This window comes from Hemitrygon akajei, chromosome 16 (assembly GCF_048418815.1).
Source record: "Hemitrygon akajei chromosome 16, sHemAka1.3, whole genome shotgun sequence".
In the NCBI taxonomy this organism is placed as follows: domain Eukaryota; kingdom Metazoa; phylum Chordata; class Chondrichthyes; order Myliobatiformes; family Dasyatidae; genus Hemitrygon; species Hemitrygon akajei.
The window spans coordinates 26,143,165-26,156,478 of record NC_133139.1 but is presented as its reverse complement, the minus strand read 5'-3'; the positions used below and the strand labels follow the sequence as shown (position 1 = coordinate 26,156,478).

Sequence of the window (13,314 nt, the reverse complement as noted above, 5' to 3'; positions counted from 1 at the left end):
GTGGCAGAGGGGCGAAGCTGCTCAAAGAAGCCACCTCCCCCCCCATTCTGCATCACGTCTCACTGATACAGAGGAGACTGCACTGGGAGCACTGGATGCAGTAGACAACCCTGACAGACACATCAGCCCAATTGCTGACAATCCCTTTCATGTTCAACTATAAAAAACAATATTCCGTTCATTACCCTGTCCCCACCCTCTGAATCACATTCCCTCTCTCTGTGCCCTGCCCTGTCAGTCCCTAAGCTCACCCAGTTTTATGCTCCCTCTTCTCCCTCCAGGTGCGGACAAAGGATCTGCTGTTCGAAAGCATCAGTCACCTGATCAACTACCACGTTGAGAGTGAAGTTCCTATCCTTGCGGCTGAGAGTGAAGTCTGTCTGAAACAGGTCATCAAGAGGACACACTCGATGCCGATGTGAGTGTCGGTGCCTCAGAATGCGTCATTGATAAACAATCATAATGAGAGTGGGAAATCTCCAAAGATTCAAGTGATGGATTTATACGTAAAGATAAAGATTGGCTTTATTTGTCACATGCATGTCGAAACATACAGTGAAATGCGACATTTGTGTCAAAACCAACACAATCTGAAGATTATGTTGGTGGCAGCCAACAAGTTTCGCTACACTGCTGGTGCCAATGTAGCGTGCCCATAAACCCCGAACCCTAACTGTGTGTCTTTTGGAATGAGGCAGGAAACAGGAACACCTGGAGGGAATCCACATAGTCGTCGCCAAAACGTACAAACTTCTTACAGACAATGGCAGGAATTGAACTGATTGGTGAATGCTGGTGCTGAAAAGCGTTGAGCTAACTGCTCTGCTACCATGCTGCCCTGTCACTGGGAGAAGCCGGGACAACAGAGACACCTATCGCAGTACATTGCCTCGAGGTGGGAGTTGGGAGAGAGAAGGATTATTCGGCGTTAGAAAGGTTGACGACACCAGCTGTGCAGAGCTTTGGCAGATGGAATTTGATTCTGATGAGTGGGAGTTGATGAATTCCTGACAGTCAGATTGGGGGGGGGGGGGGACATGTACAGCAAATGATAGGGCACAGGGTGGCACAGTAGTGCAGTGGTTAGCACAAGGCTTTACTGTTCCAGCAACCCGGGTGCAACTCCCACTGCCTCCTGTAGGCGTCTGTACGTTCTCTCTGTGACCCTGTGGGTTCCCTCCACAGTCCAAAGATGTACCAGTTGCTAGGTTAATTGGTCATCGTAAATTGCCCCATGATTAGTTTAGGGTTGTATCAGGAGTTGCCAGGCAGCAGGCTCAAAGGGCCAGAAGGGCCTATTCTGAGCAGTATCTCAATAAATAATAAAACTGATGAAATGAAAAACCTTGAGATCCAAGTGTATAGTCCCTTGAAAGTGTAAACACAGGGATTATGGGGTCATAGGAGAGAAAGTGCTGAGGAGATTCATAAAGATAGTATCCTGAGTGGAGGACTCTAGGACTTGTTAGGGTGGGCTCGTTTTCCCTGGGCTGAAGGAGACTGAGGGGGGGGGGGGGTGATGTGAATCAGAATCAGATTCATTATCACTGACGTATGTTGTGAAATTTATGGTTTTGTGGCAGCGGAACAAATTACCATAAGCTGCAATGAGAAATAGAAAAACTAAAATAAATACTGGATAAAGAGAGCAAAATAATAAGGCAGTGTTTGTGAACCATTCAAAAATCTGGTGGTTCAAAGTTCAAAGTAAATTTTACTATCAGAGTACATATATGTCACCATATACAACCCTAACATTCATTTTCCTGTGGGCATAATCAGCCAATGTATAGAATAGCAACTATAACAGGATTAATGAAAGATCAACCAGAGTGCAGAAGACAACAAATGGTATAAATGCAAATATAAATAAATAGCAATAAATAATGAGAACATGAGATAAAGAGTCCTTGAAGGGAGGTCATTAGTTGTGGGGAAAGACTCAATGATGGGGCAAGTGAGTGTAGTTATCCCTTTTTGTTCAAGAGCCTGATGGATGAGAGGGAGTAAATGTTCTTGAACCTGGTGCACAAGTCCTTGTACCTTCTACCTGTGAGAAGAGAGCATGGCCTGGGTGGTGGGGATCTCTGATGACGGATGCTGCTTTCCTTCAACAGCGTTCCCTGTAGATGTGCTCAATGGTTGGTTGGGCTTTACTTGTGACGTACTGAGCCAAATCTATTAATTTTTGTAAAGGGGGGAAAGAAGCTTTTTCTAAAACATCTGATGTGTGTCTTCAGACTCCTGTACCTCCTCCTGATGGTAATAATGAGAAGAGAGCATGTCCTGGATAGTGAGAGTGCTTTAAGATGGATTCTGCCTTCTTGAGGTACTGCTTTGAAGATGTCCTCAGTGGTGAGGAAGAGAGTGTATATGTGGCCCCATATCTCAAAAAGGAAGCGTTGTCATTGGAGAGAATCCAGAGGAGGTTCATGAGGATGATTCTGGGAATGAAGGAGTTAACATCTTTTCTCAGCAATATTTTTATTGGTTTTTTAAAATCAAGAAGCATAGTACAGAGGAGGTTTGTGCAGTACGTAACAAATGTGCAATTCACATCTATGAAAGAGATGCACCAATCATGCTTTGGTGGCCTCCCTGCCCGGACCTACCCCTCCCAATTCCCATCTCCAAGCCATCATTGCATTAGCAAAAAGGGTTAAACAGAACCTTTATCCCCACAGAGCTGCATTGGTGTAGAGAAGGTTTATTTTCCTAACACACAAACTTTGTATGTTTACACGTCTGAGTTCGTAGAATTTTACCGGAGGATGCTGAAAGTCAGGAAGTCATGTGCAGAGGAAAGGAAGAAGGGATGAACCTTTAGTTTGGCTGGGAATTCTGAAAATACTCAAGAAAGGGTCCCCACACCTTTTGGAACTTTATGTCCGAATTGAGAGTTGAATAAAGGATCTTCTCAAGTTATGGACTGGACATGATGTCCCTAAGCCAGTGAGCATGGGTGTTAGCATCTGAGAAGCATTTAGCAGCTTTGGGCCTGTACTCACTGGAATTTAGAAGAATGCAGGGGGATCTCATTGAAACCTACCAAATGTTGAAAGGACTAGATAAGGTGGATGTGGAGATGATGTTTCCCATGGTGGGGGTATCCAGAACTAGAAGGCACAGCCTCAAATTTGAGGGGGCGACCTTTTAGAACCGAGGCAAGGAGGAATATTTTTAGCCAGGGGTAGTGAATCTGTGGAATACTCTGCCACAGACTGCGGTGGATGCCAAGTCCGTGGGGTTATTTAAGATGGAAGTTGACCATTTTCTGATCAGTCAGGGCATTAAAGGATATGGCAAGAAGGCAGGTGTATGGGAGTGGGATCTGGGATTAGCTATGATAGACTGGCAGAGCAGACTCGATGGGCTGAATGGCCTAATTCTGCTCCTATGTCTTATGGTTTTATGATGGCGCTGGTTGAGTGTATAACCCTCTGCAGCCTTTTCTCTATTCTGTGCATTGGAGCTTCCATATTAGACGCTGATATAACCAGTCAGAATGCACCCCTTGCTACATCTGTAGAAATTTGCTAGGGTCTTTGGTGACGTACCAGATCTGTTCAAACTCCTAATAATGTTCCTCCTTAGTGACGGCATCGATATATTGTGCCAGGATAGATTGTCTGAGATGTTGACGCCCATTACCTTGAAGCTGCTCACCATGTCCACTGTTGACCTCTCAGTGAGGACTGGTGTGGGTTCTCCTGACCTCCCCTTCCTGAAGTCCACAATCCATTCCTTGGTCCTGCAGATGCTGAGTGCAAAGTTGTCTCTGCGACACCACTCAACCAGCCAATCTGTCTCACTACTGTACGCCTCCTCTCCACCATCTGAGATTCTGCTAACCACTGTTGTGTCATCAACGAATTTACGGATGGTGTTTGAGCTGATACATGATTAGAGTATATATGACTGAGAGAGGCATAGGGATAGAGTATCGAGAAAATGTCGGCATAGATTTAACGTGAAAGGATGGGAATTTCAAAGGGGAAATGAGGTGTGTCTTTTTACATAGAGTACTTGATATCTAGAATGTGTTGTCAGTGGAGGTGCTGGAATCAGATATAATTACTAAGTTTAAGAAGCAATCAGATAGCTACCTAAATAGTTAAGGCAGAGAAGGATAAGATTCTAATGCGGGCTAAGTATAGACATTAGTATAGATGGGCAAAATAAGGTTGGCGTGGGTACGATGAGCCAAAGGAGCTGCTTTGTGCTCTATGACTTCCACTTTAAACATTACCGCTATTCCCATTGCTACTAAGCATGTTGCTCTTGTTCACAGGTGAAGCTCAATACGATCTGTGAATTGTCACCCTGAATTCGGCAGGACTGGGAAGTTTTGCTCAGGAACTTGGGTCTGCTGTGGATGACTGAAGAGCATGGTCGCTTGTTGAATACGGTTGCGGGCAGGGACCCCTGCTCCACACGGCCTGCTTCCTTACCGCCCTTACGCCCCAGCCGCTTCACAGGGCACGTTGCTTCCTGCAGATGGAGAATCGTTAATCCGAGGTCAGGCAACAGGAGTCGACAGAACTTTAAACTGATTGTCATATAGTACAGAACCACTCGCGATCAAATGGCGAATGAAGAAGTCATAGAGGATGAGGGGCTTGTGTCCGAACTGTGCAATTGCCCGTCTCTCAGTATACGTTGGCATTCATGGGATAAAAGTTTTACTCTGCCCAGGATTGTACAATCTGTGTGTCTCTGTGCTTTGTGTAAATATCCATGTATCAAATTATTACATTAATCTAACCCCCCCCCCCCCAAACACAGCTGAGGAATAGAGCAACGAATGGGGAAACAGGTCAGCTAGGTGGAGGGAGAAGGAAGCAGGGATCTGCTGAGGAGCAGAGGTGTACGTGGAAGGTGAGGACCGGAAGCAGGTAGAGGGGGAATTTTAGCTTGATGTGGAAATGCATTGGGTGAGGCTCTCCTCAAGGTGCTCACAGTGATGATGTGAAGGAGTCGGATAGCATCTGTAGGTTATACCTGTGTTCTTGGAGATATATGTGTGGTTTGGAAAGTGAGGGAGCCTGATCCCGTTGGAAGAAAGGTAGGAGAAGTGGGAATTCAGTCCAACTTCAAGCTGGTGATGTCTGATGGCACTGAATCCCATGAGAAGATCATCGAGAGGGCTTGGGTCTGCAACTCTGTGGTCAGCAGCTTGGCACCTCCTGTGAATTTGAAATGGTTTCGAAGACTTTCCCATTTTCTCTCTCCCTGGTTCTGAGCCTGTGAAGCTATAAACATCTGAGGACATTGAGTGGGAGTCACAAAGGTAGGCAATGGGACTTGTAGTGGGAGTACTGGGGACCTTGCTGCTGGATGAAGCACATAATTTTGTCTGAGTGGACTGGAGTGCATTGTTTGGTGTGAATTTGAGGGTGGATTGGATGGAGGGAGTCTGTCTAACGCTGGTGATATTTATTCTTATGGATGTAAATCAAGTTGTGTGATTCAGATTCTTTTCTTGATCTTTGAAATAAAAGTGAAGTTTGGAAGGTGCTCTGTGTTAGGATCATTTAAAGTGCACACACACACGCACACTCACTTTTCTCTGGAGAAATAACTATGCTTTGGCTGCAGTATTCTGCTGGTTGAGGTTTCCACTGAGCCTGAGAAGGCTTGCTAATGAAGCTGGAAGGGACCAGCTCTCCTACACAACCCTAAAATCCCCTCCATCCCTGCAGGGAGCTCCATGACCATCCCCAACGTCACACACTGTGACCATCTCCAGCGTCAATCCAGCCAGTCCAACCCAGAGCTCCAGATTAAGTTCCACCGAGGCTGGAGGTACAAGGATGGGAAGAGAAATGGACAATAACATTTCTGGACACCCCCGCTAACCCCACCTGGCAATGGACACTTACCATACAACAGTACTCCTCAGGTTTATCCAGGGACGATTGCATTGACTGATCATTTTGAGGAGGTGACAAAGAGGATCAGGGCAGGTAGAACATTTGATGTGGTCAATGTCAACCTTGGTCAGGTACCTCTCACAGCTCCATATGGCAGCCTGGGTAAAGTCAGTACAAGCCCATGGTACTGACGGATGGGGCAAATTAAATCCAAAATCAGTTTAGTGGCAGGGAGTTGTTGGCTATTTACCAGTGCAAGGCAGCTTCTGTGAGGTTCCACAGCACTTATCACTCGGTCCCTTGACTTTTGTAATACACATTAATGAGTTAGACTTAAGTGCAGATGGCACAATGAGGGAATTTTCAGATGATACAAAAATTGATCTTGTGGTTTTCAGGCAGAAAGCTTCAGACTGCAGAGGAATATTGATGGGCAGTAGAGCAGCAACTGGAACTCGATCCAGAGAAGTGTGATGTAATGCATTTGGTAAAGTGCATCAAGGCAAAGGAATATATAATAAATGGTGGGGGGGGATAACAAATGATATGGAAGAACAAGTGGTTACAGCATTTTAAAAGTGGCCAAACAGGCCAATAAGCAAGATGCTTTCTTTTATTAGACACAGAGTATATTAGCAGGGAGGTAGGCTCTGGTTAAACCACTGTTGGCATACTGCGTAAAGTTCTGTATTACAATAAAATGTGATGCCTGGAGGGAGTGCAGAGAAGATTTTCCTCTCAAGTTGCAGATAAGGGGAAGCTGGCTTGTTTGAAGCAGAGGGGAAATTTAACTGAGTTTTATAAAGTCATGAGGGACTAAGGCAGAGTCAAGATCTACTTTTCTTAACGCGGGCAACAGGGAAGTTGTATAATTAAATGGGAGAAAGGTTAGGAAGAGGATGAATGTTTTTTTTCACCAGAAGAAGGTAGAAGCACACAAAATAGGTACAGAGCGGGCCATTCCCCTCTCAAACCAGTCCCACCACTCAATATGCCCATAGCTGTACTAACTGAAATTTATGAAGTACCTGGTTATGCCAGAATAAAAAGATGGGGGGAAGGGAAGGAGGTTAGCTGGAAGGTGGGAGGTGAAGCCAGGTGGGTGGGAAAGGTCACAGGCTGGAGAGGAAGGAATCTGATGGGAGAGGAGAGTGGTCCATAGGAGAAAAGGAAGGAGGAGGGAGCCCATGGGGCAGTAATAAGCAGGTGAGAAGAAGTAAAATGTCAGTAAACACAAAGTATACTGCAGATGATGTGGTCAAATCAACACGTACAAACAAGCTGGATGAACTCAGCAGGTTGGGCAGCATCCGCTGAAATGAGCAGTCAATGGATGCTGCCCGACCTGCTGAGTTCATCCAGCTTGTTTGTAAGTAAAATGTCAGAGTGGGAATTAGAGGAAGGAGGAGAGGGGGGTGGAATTTGTTTACCAGAAGAAGAAACTGATAATCTGTTCATGCCATCAGGTTGGAGGCCACCCAGATGGAATATAAAGTGTTGCTCTCCCATCCTGAGGGTGAGCTTATTGTGGCACAAGAGGGGACCATAGACCGACATGTTGTATTGGGAATGGGAATTAAAATGTTTGACCACCGGAAAGTTCTGCTTTTGGTGGATGGAGTGGTGGTGCTCGATGAAGCTGCCTCCCAATTTTCAACGGGTCTCACCAGTGTAGAGGAGGCTACATTGAGAGCTCCAGACGTAATAGACAACCTCAGAAGATTCAAAGGTGAAGTTTTGCCTCAACTGTAAGGACTGTTTGGGGCCATGGATGAAGGTGAGGGAGGAGGCGAATGGGCACTGTAACACTTTGGCCGCTTGCAGGGATAATTGCTGGTCGGGAGATTAGTGGGGAGGGATGAATAGACAAGGGAATCACAGAGGGAACGATCCCTGCAGAAAGTAGAGAGAGGGAGGAGAGGTAAAGATATGTTTGATGATAGGATCCCTTTAGAGATGGTGTAAGTTGCATAGGATAATATGTTATATGTGGAGGCTGATGGGGTGGTAGATGTGAAGAGGAACTGTTAACTAAAAAAGCCATAAGGAGAGAAAAGATGAAATATGAAGGTAAACTAGCCAATAATATAAAAGAAGATACCAAAAGTTTTTTTTCCCAGATATATAAAGAGTAAAGGAGAGGCGAGAGTGGATATTGGACTGCTGGAAAATGATGCTGGAGAGGTAATAATGAGGGACAAAGAAATGGTAGATGAACTAAATATGTATTTTGTGTCAGTTTTCACTGTGGAAGACACCAGCAATTTTCCAGAAATTTGAGAGTGTCAGAGGGCAGAAGTAAATGTAGTTGCTATTACTAAGGAATAGGTATTTGGGAAGCTGATAGGCCTTAAAGTAAATCTTAAGGTTTACCTGTTTCAGATGGACTACACCCACAGTTCTGAAAGAGGTAGCTGAAAAGTTTGTGGAGGCATTAGGAGTGATGTTGCAAGAAGCACTAGATTCTGGAATGGTTTTGGAGGATGGGAAAATTGCAAATGCCACTCCACTCTTTAAAGATGGAGAGAGGCAAAAGAAAAGAATAGGCCAGTTCATCTGTCTTGGTTGGGAAGATTTTGCAGCCTATTATAAGAATGAGGATTCAGGGTACTTGGAGGCACATGATAAAATAGGCCAAAGTCAACATGGTATCCTTAAAGGAACATCTTGTCTGACAAATCTGTTGGAAATAATTGAAGAAATAGCAAGCAGGATAGACAAAGGGGAGTCAATGGATGTTGGTTACTTGAGTTTTCTGAGGGTCTTTGACATGTGCTGCACATGAAACTGTTAACAAGGTAAGAGCCCATGGTACTACAGGGCAGATACTAGCATGGATAGAGGATTAGCTGACTGGCAGGAAGCAAAGTGTGGGAATAAAGGGGGCCTTTTCTGGTTGGCTGCCGGTGACCGGTGGTGTTCCAGAGGGTTCTGTGTCAGGACTGCTCCTTTTCATGTTATATGACGATGATTTGGATGATGGAGTTGATGGCCTTGTGGCCAGGTTTGTGGGTAAGACACACACCACCAGGTTTCAGGAAAATTTATTACACCATCAGTCTCTTGAACCGGAGAGGGTAACTTCACTCAACTTCACTCTCCTATCACTGAACTGTTCATAGTGAACTCTGAGATCACTTTCAAGAACTCTTCATCTCAATATTTATTGCTTATTTATTTATTGCTTTTTTTTTCTCAGCTCAAGCTGGTAAAACCTGAGGTATGCGCACAGCCAAGCACTCTCATTTCTCAATTGCTAGGAGCTTCTGGACTATTCTAGTGCTGTTTAGTATTATGGCTTTTGGAGTTTTACATAGATATTGCTGTGTAGGCCTAATTGTTTAATGCTATTGTGTGGTGACTTTGGGATGGTAACAGTTGCAGATATTACTATCGGGACAATGTATACCCTGTTCATGTTCCAAAGTCTTTCAATTTCCTCTTCTAATTCAGCATATCTCTGGTGTTTTTCACTTACTGATTTCTGTAAGTTATGTGTGTTTGGAATGTCTATATCTATTAAATAGGTTGTTCTTGCTTTTTTTATACTGTATTACTAAATCCAGATGGCTATTATGGATTGTCCTATCAGTAATATCAGATTGGTCATAATATAATTTGTGGTATTCTGATTCTAAAACTGGATCAGGCTTGTATTTAAAGTAAGGCATAACTTCTTTTATGAGTTTGTATTTTAAAGCAAGATTTTGGTGAATGATGTTTGCCACTTAATTGTGGCTGAGTACGTAATCAGATTGAGTTAAACTGCTTCAGGATCTTGTAATGCGTTGGATTGTTTCTAGTTCCTTTTGACATTTTCTGCATTTATCATCTTGAATTTGTTGATCTTTTATTATGTATTTTTGATTTTTTGGGGGGGTTAACCACCTGGTCCTGTATTGCTGCAAGCAACCCTTCTATTTCTGGGAAGAGATCTCCAACTCTGAGCAGGATGTTCAACGCTTCCTTGTGGACATCTAGTCTGCTTAGATCATCAGGATGTCTTCTGTGGAAGGTCATGCTCTTCCATTGGTTAACTCTTTCTTCTGTAGTGTTAATATTGTAGGATATCATAAATAACATGAAGTGAGACATTTTATGTTTAATGAAACCCGTAACACATTTTATTGAACTCCAAAACCTACACCACAAACACACTAAATCTCTTTACCTAACAACGTCATCACACCAAACCAGCCTTTTAAAGTGAAACCCAGCTCATTGTCAGTGGTTGAGAATTATGTGCATTTCTCTCCATTACTTTACCCTACACCACCCGCCCCAGAATTCACTAAAACCGGGAGTGTGAGTCTGTCTGGAGCTCGGATGACCCACCCAGCTTGGCTCCTGCTTTCCGGGGGTGGAGGAACAGCAGGTACCTCTGGCTCGTCCAGAGGTGTGTTGGCATGCTCATTGTCATGTTGCGACACCAGGGACATGGCAGTGGGATATTCCGAAACCTGAGATACGTTCAGGTTGACCCCTCTTATCTATGATAAAAGTGTTTTCTCCCTGTTCCAAACCATGGAACAGGCCATCATATGGGGGCCTTAGGGGGTGTTGGTGTGCATCATGGCAGATGAAAACCAACGAGGTGGAATGTAGGTCAACAGGAACTCGAGTGCTGTACACTGTGATGGACGGTAGGAACAGGTTAAAAGACATTTAATTTCCTGAGGAGGGTGGAACGCTATTGAGAGGCTGACCAGGTGGCTACTTTTGATGGGAGGGGTTTTGCACCTTCTGTGGAGATGTGATGGTTGACAACCCAAATTGGCATTTGGCAGGTGTAATAATCAACCGCTGGTGGCTTAAGCACATGGGAAGTTTCTGCTGTATTTTTCAGTCCTAACAGCATGCGCAGAAACTCGAAAAAGCCAAACGGGGTTATCACAGCTATCCAATCACAAACAAGAATAAATCTGCAGATGCTGAAAATCTAAGCAACACAAACAAAACACTGGGGTACTCAGCAGGGCAGGCAGCATCTTAGAAAAAGAGTACAGTCGACGTTTCAGGCCGAGACCCTTCAGCAGGACTGCGCTCTTTTCCATAGATGCTGCCTGGCCTGCTGAGTTCTTCCAGCATTTTGTGTGTGGTTGCTTATCACTGCTGTTTTGGAAATGTCCTCTGAGCACACAGGCACCTGATGGTAGCCCCTAACAAGATCCACTTTGGAAAAATATAAATTTTCTGGCTAAACATGCTGAGAAGTTTTGAATGTGTGGGACCTGGTAACGATCGGGGATGTTGGCCTTGTTAAGGGGTCGGTAATCACCAATGGGCGGCAACCAGCATCGGACTTAGGGACCACATGAAGGGGTGAACCCTAGGGGCCATTCAGCCAGTGTACATTTCCGACTCTTTCCATGTTGCAAACTCAGCCTTCGCGGTTGCCAGCTTTTCTGACTCCAGTTGTGCCAGTGGGCCAGTTGTGGGAATGTGGTGCTCGACCCCATGCTTTGTGAATGTATTGGAGAACGTGGGCTTGGGGAGGTCTGGGAACTCACATGTGGTGGTGCGTGCACTTGACAGAGTCATTGTGGGGAACTTACTGGGGAGTAAGGCAACGACACAAAGTCCTGGACCTCCACAAGCTGGCAGTTCATAATTCGACTAACAGTCATTGGGCACACAGAAAGTCTGCTCTGAGCAGAGGTCTAGCCACTTTAGCCAGGGCAAAGTCCCATGTGTACTGTCGCCCACTGAAGCAGAGTGTCCCCTGACGTATCCTGTGAGTCTGGATCCTGCTGCCATTGGCGGTCTCCGGTGAGGTTTCATTGCTCTTTGCCTTCTCATCAATAGGCGATGCTGGCAGCACACTCACTAGAGCACCCGGGTCACATGTGGAACTTTGCCTTGAAGGGATGTCTGTAATAAACCGTAGACAGCTGGTACCCATGATGTTCAACATTCTCGGCACTGGCACCGTCGGAGATGCAAGGCAGCCAGCACTCCCTGGTGTTTGCACCAAGGTGAGCGTGGTAAAAACACAGACCCGGCGTTGTCTGCTTCACAGCCGCAGGCGTCCTTGTGTTGGGGGCCTTGTTGACCGGGCTTATTGAGGTAGAGAAAGAAGCAGGAATGGTGAACTGCTGCCCGGCTGAGTGTAGGCAATCAGACATTTTAGCAAGCTCCCTATAATCCATGGATGCATTAGTGAGGGCTATGTGAACTTGATCAGGAATTTGTTGCATGAAGAATTCTTTTAAAATAAAACAAGGATGGTGATTTCCCAGGAGAGACAGCATGTGGTCCAGTAGCTCTGAAGGCCTGGCATCACCGAGACCAGGGAAAGCAACTGTTTGGTGTGCTCAGACTCTGATAGTTCAAAAGTCTGTAAGAGGTGAGTTTTCAGTGATTGTTTTTTATCGTGTTCAGGCAGGTGTTCAAGCAGGCTTACCACCCTCGCAGCCGTCGAATTGCTGAGTATTGGAGAATAAAGTTGCAACATTTGCTGTGTGGCCAGAACTATGTGGCCAGCCTTGTGTTTGCTATTTGCTATGTATCCAATTTATTGGCCAGAATGTAATCTCTGTATTGTCTCTGTACTATTGAACGCATCAGTGCCTTAAGAATGTAGCTAACAGTGAAAGTAAGCATGTAGAGATAACGGTGATAGACGGGGTCGTGGAGTGGTGTGATGGTATGAAAACCAGTCAAAGCCGGGAAGGGGGACACGTGTTCCAAGAAGTAGACTAGACAGGATCGTGCGATGGTGTGATGGTATGAAAACCAGTCAAGGCACTCGAACAAGTATATGCTAATGTAACTGAAATAAGAAAGTAATATAAAGAATACCATGTACTAGGCTCGGCGGACAATTAGTGACACGCTCATTAATTGTCTCAGCTTTTGTTTGCAAATAAAGGCTTAAACTTCTCAAAGAACCTTCTGCGTCTCCTGGTTATTTCAAGAAACCATGACAAAATTGGCGACCGCGACAGGACCGGAAAGAGACCCGCGGAAAGGAAACGGCAGATTGGGGACGCTTCCCAGTCCTCCAGGGACCCCCACAGGGCTAACAGAATTAAGGGTGCACCCAAACAAAAGGTAAGCGCTTTTTGCGACAATTTGGACTAAGAATTCTGTTGGTTTTTGGGAGGTCTCGGAGACTCAGAAGTGTGGAACCACTGCCTAAGGGTCTCTCCGGTCCAAAGAATCTGGCAGAATTGGGGGTTAACAGGAGGCTCAGAGGATTGATCAAGAACACTGCAGTGGGGGTAAGTACAAATAAACTAATAAGAAGTTAAGTGAAGAAAAATTCCACGTGGTGTTGGTAAGTCCCTGTGGATACCGCTTCGTATGAAACGAAGGTCTGAACGGGCAGGGAAAGGAAAAATAGAGAAAATCCTCGTGGATACCGCCTTAAGAGATAAGGGTCTGAATAGACGAGGTGCAAAGAGAAAGTTCTGTGGATACCGCTCTAGGTTAGAGGTCT

The 13,314-nt window shown here is 45.1% G+C and overlaps 1 protein-coding gene across 4 annotated transcripts in view; it reads left to right on the top strand.

Moving 5' to 3' along the window:
• shc2 (SHC (Src homology 2 domain containing) transforming protein 2) overlaps positions 1-6,058 on the top strand; it is a 41,049-nt gene extending 34,991 nt beyond the window's left edge. For 2 of the 4 annotated variants that reach the window (XM_073068475.1, XM_073068473.1), the window contains 2 exons: positions 282-418; positions 4,292-6,057. In XM_073068475.1, coding sequence (XP_072924576.1) covers positions 282-418; positions 4,292-4,295 — 141 coding nt within the window. In that variant the 3' untranslated portion in view covers positions 4,296-6,057. Of the gene's footprint in view, positions 1-281; positions 419-4,291 lie in introns of all 4 variants that reach the window. The other 2 variants (XM_073068474.1, XM_073068476.1) reach the window with 2 other exon arrangements.
• Positions 6,059-13,314: the final 7,256 nt, after the last annotated feature.